At 31.3% G+C, this 10,035-nt stretch overlaps 1 protein-coding gene across 1 annotated transcript in view; it reads right to left on the minus strand.

The window, feature by feature from the left end:
* The window catches only part of LOC107613030 (nuclear pore complex protein NUP93A), a 7,108-nt gene extending 5,337 nt beyond the window's left edge, over positions 1-1,771 (minus strand). Inside the window, exons 1-5 of the mRNA XM_016314863.2 lie at positions 1,581-1,771; positions 1,120-1,211; positions 594-660; positions 441-500; positions 65-154 (exon numbers count right to left, since the gene is read on the minus strand). Coding sequence (XP_016170349.1) covers positions 65-154; positions 441-500; positions 594-660; positions 1,120-1,211; positions 1,581-1,679 — 408 coding nt within the window. The 5' untranslated portion in view covers positions 1,680-1,771. The remainder of the gene's footprint in view (positions 1-64; positions 155-440; positions 501-593; positions 661-1,119; positions 1,212-1,580) is intronic.

Raw genomic sequence — 10,035 nt, forward strand, 5'->3', positions numbered from 1 at the left:
GGGAAAGTTCATAAAAATAAGTAAAAACAAAAGATTATGCTATGAAAGAATGCATCACCCTAACCTCCAAAACTTTCATCATATAGTCATTGAAACTCCTAAGATTGTCTTTCTGAGCTTCCTGGACAGCAGATACCATTGCCATTTCATGAACCTATAAAGGAAAACAACACAGTATACAATATCATCAAATTCCACTTGACGATGTAAGGTGTGAGGGGTTTTAAAATTTTAAGGGTTTTCAAAAAGGGAATAGAACCTCCAGATACAAACACCAAATACTTTTGCTTATAGAACAAAGGAGGCAGGAGGTGGAAACATCATTTATGCAATCATGCTACAATATTCTAAGCAATCAACTTACAATGTAAATGAAATTATGAATTAAACATGATAGTAAACGCACTATGGATTACAGAAAATTTAAAAGTAAAAATTACCTGCTGCAGATACTCCTCGACACTTGTGGCCTCCACAGGAAAAACATCCTCAAAAGTTGTCTGCAAAGAGAGAGAAAAATAACAGAGAGGAACAATGTCAGCAAATAGTAGTAGTTGATTGAATAAGCAGTAAAGCCATCTGAAGATAAGTACCTTCAATTCAAATGACTTCAGGTCCCTTGCAAGTTGCTCTGCATTTATCCCCTCACGAGCAAGGAGCCTATCAACACATGGGAAATTATAATATAGCCATAAAAAGTTTCAATGCATCATCATCGACTTTATGATGATTTCCACATGGCACATGCCCTTGCAAGATGTAAAAATAAGTTATTGCTACATTAAAAAGGGCCAGAAGGAAACCAAAATAGATATAGTGATATCTTATTATGTAGCTTTTTAAGTAACCTGGACCTTTACTAACAAGAAGATGCATAATCAGATGCATTGACATGCCAGGACCTAGGCAGCAGACCCAAATTAGTTGGGAACAACTATATACTATATACTATATATATCATTTGGAGGGAAAGTTTCCTAACAGCTCATTGCACTCCAACTAAACATAAGATACTCAAATTTATTTACTTCCTGCCTAAACTCTAGCGTCTAGGTGGTTGAACAAAAAGATATAGTAATAAATAAATAATAAATAGAACGAACAATAATGAAAGCATACCTTGTTGCAGCTATCGATTGTGAAGGAGCCTCGGTCCTTAATGTCTTGGATTTCAGCTTCTTAGATAATGCTTCTAATTGGTCTAAGTTCCTCTGAATAAAGTACGAGAGTGAAGTCAAAATCAGAGATCTAAGTTCCTCTGAACTATTACATAGTCAACATTCGATTTCCCTTTGAAGGAACAAAAATGTTCACTGATAGAAAGGAATGCTAATTCATATACGCCATCAAATTGAAGCTATCGTTGATCCATAACTAAAATGTGCAAAATTGTATCGACTCTATCCTCAGGAGTAATGAAAGTCGGTTAAAAAATCTTTTGATAAAAAAGAGAGATGATGATGATGATAGTAATAGTTAAATTGCTTGCAATATGTTTAACGGCAACTTGATTGAACGGCATTGAGATTGAGAAATGCGGAGAGAAATGGAAATGGAAAAAGTGGGAAAGCAGAGAGAACCTGAAGAGGAGGGAACTGAGCGGAAGGAGCAGCTTGTTCGAGAAGCTTGGAGGAAGAATGAAGGAGATCGCTCCAGCTACTCAAGTCTTCGTTGGCCATGGCGCTCTCCAATTCCAAACAGCCAGGGAAAGGGAAAGGGAAAGGAAAAGGGTTTTAGTTATCACTTAAAGCCCTAAAATTTGAAACCCAATTGTAACCTTCGGGAGTCGGGACGATCAAAACCCGACCCATCTTTTAAGCATTCAAACCGAACCGCTCAGCAATAGCGAGTGAATTCGCTAAATTTAGATTCTCTAAATTTTAAATTTTATTTTAAAAAATAAAATATAATTTTTTATTATTTATTTTATAAATAAAATTAATAATAAATATAATTATTAATTCGACTATTTTTTATCAGATAATTTTTTATCACAGTTAAAATTGACTAAAAAATCAATTTTTGATTAATCCGATTAAATTAGTTAGTCCGATCGATTTTTAAAATTATGTCAAGAAAATAGAAAACTGACATATTTAAGAAATAATTTGAAAAGAAATTTTTACATAATATTATATTATATAATATATTTAAAGATAAGGGCTAATGTGGATGAAAAAACATCCACAACTAGTAATAATAAAATTATTTCTGTTCTTTTTCATATTCTGTAATAATAAAATTACAAATTTCAAGTTTTGTCTCATTAAATTTAAGTTTATTTGTATTGTGATAGTTTTTTATAATACTTATTTATTGAGGAGTGTTAGGGCCAGTAACTTTTGTGATTTGTAGCCATCAAATAACCATTAATGATGATTTTAATGGTGTGAAATTGATGTGAAATTGATGTGAAATTTCATCCAATAACTCACTTTTCTTTGCTGGTTACATGTTGGTTAAAATTTAAAAAAATTGCTGGCCCCTTAAACTTTTTTTTATTTATTTTATATTGGGTCAAATAGAACATATTCGGCTTGGCTATAAAGTATAAAGTATAAACCATAGATTTTATATTATTATTTCTTTTGGACAGAAACAGAACTAGAGATTTTATTTAATTCATCTATGATTCTTAATTCTAAAACAGAAATTATCGCACTCATGTCCCAAAAAAAAGAAAAAAAAAACTCTCGCACTGTTACAGTATGGATGACCACCAACCCTTTATCCAATTAAAAGGTGCTTGGATAATACAAACCTTTAATGTAGATATGCCATCCTTTCCAAAGCTTGAAAAAGCTAATCTTGTATAACTATAAATAAGGCTTCATAGCCTAAGGTACGAGACACAACAATAATAAAGAAAATACTTTCTTTCTCTCTCTTTTCTTCTACAATAAAGCACTCATTTACTTTTCCTCTTCATAGAATACTAATATAATATTAATAATATTATCTTTATAGTAGTATAATAATATTGGTAAATATTAATAGTAGTATTTTTCTTTATTTTATTACTTCTTTCCTATTTATTTTACAACACGTTATTAGCACGAGACTCTGATCAAATTTTAGGAAGACTTCAGGTAACAAATTTTTATTATGTTGACTTGAATATAATGTTTTTGATATATCTGAAAATAATTATTTATCATGGATACTAGATATTAAAATCCATCTTGATTCAATGGATCTTGGAGATACCATTAAGGTTGAAAATAATACATCCAGAAGGATAAAGCCAAAGCCATAATTTTCCTTCGTCGTCATCTTGACGTATGATTGAAAAATGAATATTCCACATTAAAAGATCCTGCAAATCTATGGAAAGACCTTGAAGAAAAGTACAATAATCAAAAGACGATGATACTTCCTCAAGCCCGATATGTTAGAGAAAATTTTCTCGATCTTCCATGTCTCAAATGTGCTCCTGTAGTAGCAATCGAGAAAAATGTTTTAAAAATATTTTGACCTAATTTCTTACCTTCTTGTTGCTGAGCGCAACAATGAGTTACTCTTAAGAAATCATGAAGCGCGCCCAGATGGCGCCGCCCTATTTCCTGAAACAAATGCGGCAAATTATAACCCCAGAAGAGGTAAATGGCAAGATTTTGATAACAAGAAAAATTATGGAAGGAAAAGAAATTATGTTCACAAGAAAGAATCTCACCAGAAGTGGGATAAAGAAAGAAACAATGGGCAAAGTAAATCAATTGAGGACAAATGCTTCCGTTGTGGTAGAAATGACCATTGGTCACGTACCTGTCATACCCCAAGGCACCTAGTTGATCTTTATCAAGTATCCTTGAAAAAGGATGACAAAGGAAAGGAAACAAATTTTGTTTCAAATGATGAAAATTCCACCACTCATTATGATGTATCTAATTTCTTTAAGGATTCTGAAGGAAATATTGGCTATTTGATCAATGATGGAATAGTTTGATATATGTATGTGTTTGTTAAGTATTCATGTGAATAATTTTACTGTGCATGCACTTCTACTCATTTTATTATTATTATCATTTGTTTTTTGAAGAAAAATGGTAAGGACATATTCTAAAGATATTTGCCTTGCGGATAGTGCAAATTCGCACACTATTCTTAGAAGTACTATATATTTTACCCATCTTGTGCCAAAAGAAGAATATGTTAATACTATTATTGGCTCGGGCAATGTGATAGAAGGCTCCGGAAGAGCTATAATTTTGTTTTCTGGAGGAACAAAATTTATAATAAATAATGCACTATTATCTACCAAGTCCCTGAGGAACTTGTTGAGTTTCAAAGATATTCGCCGAAATGGATATCATGTTGAGACAATGAATGAGGGAAATCATGAGTATTTATGTATCGCAACTCATGATTCAAATAAGAATGTTATATTAGAAAAGTTACCCTCACTTTCATCTGGATTGTATTATACCAAGATTAGTGCAATTGAATCACATGCCATTGTAAACCAGAAGTTTACTAGCCCAAATGAATTCATAACTTGGCATGATAGATTGGGTCATCCGGGAACAATCATGATGAGGAGAATTATTGAAAACTCTCATGGACATTCACTAAAGAACTAGAAGATTCTTAAATCTAGTGAATTTTGTTGTGTTGCATGTTCTCAAGGGAAGTTAATTTTAAGGCCATCACCAGTAAAGATTGGATTTGAGTCCCTTGAATTCCTAGAAAGGATTCAAGGTGATATATGTGGACCTATTCATCCACCATGTGGATCTTTTAGATTTTATGGTCCTGATAGACGCATCTTCGAGATGGTCACATGTGTGCTTATTATCTTCTCGCAACCTGGTATTTGCAAGATTACTGGCTCAAATTATTCGATTAAAAGCACAATTTCCAGAAAATCCAATCAAAGCAATTCGTCTTGATAATGCTGGTGAATTTACTTCCCAAGCTTTTGATGCTTATTGTATGGTATTTAAAGTCCGGTTTGCGGATTGTCATTTTGATGAATCAAAATTTCCAACATTAGGGGGAGAGAATAAGCTTCCTGAAAAGGAACTTAATTGGAATGCATCATCGTTGATGCATTTAGATCCTCGATCAGGGCAATGTGAACTATAAGTTCAAAAGATTATACATTTGCAAAGAATAGCAAATGAATTGCCTGATGCATTTTCCGATACAAAGAGGATAACCAAATCTTATATACCAGCGAAAAATGCCTCAATTCAAATTGATGTCCCAGTAGGACAAGCAGCCACTGAAGCAAATTCACGCCAGAAGCGTGGCAGGGCGAAAAATGCCCCAATTCGAATTGATGTCCCAGTAGGACAAATAGCCACTGAAGCAAATACACGCCAGAAGCGTGGCAGGCCTGTCGGTTCCAAAGATAAAAATCCTCGAAAGAGAAAAGAGGTAAATACTATTCCTGTTGAAAAAGACACAGTAAAGACACCTACAGTTGTCCAAAATTCTGATATAATTTTAACGCCAGAAGACGTTCAGGTACTTGAAAATTGTGAAAATGACGAGATCTCGATAAATTATGTCTTTACAGGAGAGAAATGAGACCGAAATAAGACAATTGTCAATGAAATATTTGCATATAATGTGGCATTATCATGCATAAAAGTAAGGATCTTGAGCCAAGATCAGTCGAAGAATGTCGACAAAGGAATGATTGGCCAAAATGGGAAAAAGCCATGAAGGCTGAGTTAGACTCACTTGCAAAACGTGAAGTCTTTGGACCTGTAGTCCGTACACCAGAAGATGTAAAACCTGTTGGATACCGATGGGTATTTGTGAGAAAACGAAATGAGAAAAATGAAGTTGTACGCTATAAAGCCCGACTTGTGGCACAAGGTTTTTCACAAAGGCCCGATATAGATTATGAAGAAACGTATTCTCCTATAGTGGATGCGATAACATTGCGTCATTTGGTCAGTTTATCTAGATATCATAAACTGCATATGCATTTAATGGATGTGGTAACAGCCTATTTGTACGGCTCATTAGATTGGGATATCTATATGAAAGTCCCTGAAGGACTAAAGATATCTAAACCATCCAGTGAATATTTGCAAATGTTATACTCAGTTAAATTGCAAAGATCTTTATATGGTCTAAAGCAATCTGAACGAATGTGGTATAATCGTCTTACTGAGTATCTGGCCAAAAATGGATTCAAGAATGATGATATATGTACGTGTGTTTTCATAAAGAAAACTGCATCTGGATTCATTATAATTGCTGTGTACATTGATAATTTAAATATCATTGGGACTCTTGAAGAGATTCCAACAATTATAAAAACTCTAAAAGAAGAGTTTGAGATGAAAGATCTTGGAAAGACTAAATTTTGTCTCGGCCTGTAGATCGAGCATATAAAAAATGGGATCTTTATCCATCAAACAACATACACAGAGAAGATCTTAAAAAAGATTTTATATGGATAAGTCACATCCCTTGAATACCCCAATGATCGTAAGATCTTTGGATGTGGAGAATGATCAATTCCGTCCTAAAGAATGGAATGAAGATATCCTTGGTCCTGAAGTACCATATCTTAGTGCCATTGGAGCGCTAATGTATCTTGCTAATAATACGCAACCTGACATATCATTCGCAGTGAATCTACTAGCAAGGTATAGTTCCTCTCCAACTAGAAGACATTGGAGTGGAATTAAGCAAATCTTTCGATATCTTCATGGAACGGTTGATATGGGATTGTTTTATCCCTATGGATCTAAATCACAACTAGTTGGCTATGCAGATGCTGGCTACTTGTCTGATCCACATAAAGGGAGATCTCAAACAGAATATCTGTTCACATATGGTGGTACAGCTATATCATGGAGGTCCACAAAACAGACGATAGCAGCAACCTCCTCTAATCATGCTGAAATACTCGCGATACATGAAGCAAGTCGCGAGTGTTTTTGGCTCAGGAGTTTGATCCAATATATCCTGTCATCATGTGAACTGATTGACCAAAAGATAGCTCCAACTGTCCTGTTTGAAGATAATACAGCATGTATTGCTCAACTTAAAGGCGGATATATCAAAGGTGATAGAACAAAGCATATTTCTCCCAAATTCTTCTTCACTCATGATCTTCAAAATCAGGGGACAATTGATGTCCAACAGATCCGCTCAAGTGACAATCTGGCAGATTTATTCACGAAGTCACTCCCAAAATCCTCCTTTGAAAGATTGGTACATGAGATTGGGATGCGCCGATTTCGAGATATTAAATGATGTTGGCAAGAGGGGGAGACTGTACTCTTTTTTTCTTGGTCAGGTTTTTTTCCATTGAGTTTTTCTTGACAAGGTTTTTAATGAGGCAGTCCCCATTACAAAGAATATTGTACTCTTTTTCCTTCACTAAAGTTTTTTCCATTGGATTTTCTTTAGTAAGGTTTTAATGAGGCATATTCATAATGGTCATCCAAGAGGGAGTGTTACACTATGGATGACCACCAACCCTTTATCCAATTAAAAGGTGCTTGGATAATACAAACCTTTAATGTAGACAGTACCATCCTTTCCAAAGCTTGAAAAAGCTAATCTTGTATAACTATAAATAAGGCTTCATAGCCTAACGTAGAAGACACATCAATAATAAAGAAAATACTCTCTCTCTCTTTTTTTCTACAATAAAGCACTCATTTACTTTTCCTCTTCATAGAATACTAATATAATATTAATATATTATCTTTATAGTAGTATAATAATATTGGTAAATACTAATAGTAGTAAAATAGGCAACCGGAATATTTTCAATTAATAATTAAATCAAATAAAATCAAATCATATATATGGAGCCAAACTCAAATAATATGAATTAAGGACTAAACTAAAATAAAATAATTTTTTACTTATTCATTCAAATTGAATTCAATAAATACAAATTAATTTTGTTAGATAATCACGGTCTTTTTGTCTACTATATATAGATGTCTACTATATATAGATGATCACACAAAATTATAAGAATCGTCATTTTTATCGCTCTTGCTATTTCAACTCTTCTTTTCTTTTTCTTTTTTCTTTATGTAGAATTTCTTTTTTATGTATAAATGTACTCAAAATGAGAAGGCAAATATAAGTATTTCATTGATTGTTTGTTTGATGAATACTATAACCCGAAAATATTTCAAAATAGGCATTTTATCACTGTCGATGAAAGTTAAACATGTAGTAGTTCAAGGTGGTCAGTGTATTTTTTATAGTATTAGATAGAAGAATATTTATTAAAATGAACATACCCATTGTAACGAATTTTATTTCTCATTTGTTAGATTTTTATGTCAGTCTTGTAAATTCTTTGAAGGCACAAGACAATAAAATAGGTTGACTTTAGTATCATTAGAAGCTAAATTTAATTGTTCAAGTAAGCACCATTAATTATGTTAATAAGGTAATTTTGTAATAATAATGTGATTTATATTTTAATTTTTTTGAATAAATTCATTTTAAAATGTAAGAATTAGACTCACTTACGCTAAAAGTTTAAAAATAATATAAAATTTTACAACAAAATTAACATTCATTAAGAAAATAAATTTATTTATGGTTCTTTCCAAATTATAAATAATAACAAGACTTATGAAAAATATTAACGTCATCATTCTTATTAATTAAACCATAATATTAGGTAGTTGATAGTTTTATAAGTAAAAATTATTAAGTAATAACGTAAAAATTAGCAATGAATAAGCAATAAAGATTCATAAATTAAATACTAAATTAAAATAAGATGATTTTTTACTTATTCAAATTAAATGCAATAAATATAAATTGATTTTTTTATATAATAATCATGGTCTTTTCTTTTTTTTTTCTTTATGTGTAATTTCTTTTATGTATAAATATACTCAAAATAAAAAGGCATAAATGAGTGTTTCATTAATTATTTGTTTGAGAAATACTCTAACTCGAAAATGTCTCAATTTAGCCATTCTATCGCTGTCGATGAAAGTTGAACCTGTATTCAGGGTGGCCATAGTATTTTTTATAGTGTTGGATAGAAGAATATTTATTAAAATGAATATATCCATTATAATTAATTTTTTTTGTCAATCTGTTATCTTTTACCTAACAAATAATACTATGTTGAATATATTATTTTCATCAAAAGTCATACATAATTGATTGATAATTCTATGTATAAAAATACTCCTGTGGTAACTAAACACTGTATTGCTAACTTGCTAAAGTTAATTCTCCTATGATTATGCGATGTATAGCACTATTAGATGAAAACTGATCAGATTACATTTATTTTTAACGAGGTGGGTGAGCTTTTAGGCCTAATCATGATTGGAGTTGAGGAAGGTTAGAAAAATGCTAAGAATACAAATACTTTTTATTTTTAATACCCAATAATAAATATATAAATTAAAACTATTATTGTTTTGTTTAAAATAATAAAACATATATTATACTCAAAACATATCCAATCCGTATTAACTGTCATTGTTTATCGGTTACGTTATGCCAAATTTGGTTATTAAAAAAATTAAAATTAACTTAAATATATACAATATTATTTTGTGTCTTTCATTTTTATTTTATCATCATAAAAAATCATATACATTATAAGAGAACCTTATTTTTTTTTATCAACGGTTCTTCCATTTAGTTGTTTTTATAAAAAAATGGATAATTTTGTTATTTTTAGTTCTTTGGTATGTATGAACGATGCATAATAATATTGTATTTGGCACGAATATATAGAATTTTGAAAGGCTTAATAAGTATAAGTTTGGTTCTTGGCATATTCGTAAATGAAGTGCAGAGTAAATAAGAAAATGGCTAATAAAAGAATAAATGGTTAAAGTTTCTTCAATGCTAACATTCGTAGTGCATGATAGGTGTTCTATAACTTTTTTAGATTTGATTGTTTCTTTATTATTATATGTTATTCTGTTTAATTGTGCTAAAAAGGCTTATGATGATCATCTTATCGTGCTAGTGTAAAGATTGTAGGTGTTATATTTATTTTATATGATCTTAAATCTCATTTCTCTAATAGATATTTGTGATTGAATAATTGTTAAAAGAAATTAA

Source organism: Arachis ipaensis, chromosome B08 (genome assembly GCF_000816755.2).
Source record: "Arachis ipaensis cultivar K30076 chromosome B08, Araip1.1, whole genome shotgun sequence".
NCBI classification, from domain to species: domain Eukaryota; kingdom Viridiplantae; phylum Streptophyta; class Magnoliopsida; order Fabales; family Fabaceae; genus Arachis; species Arachis ipaensis.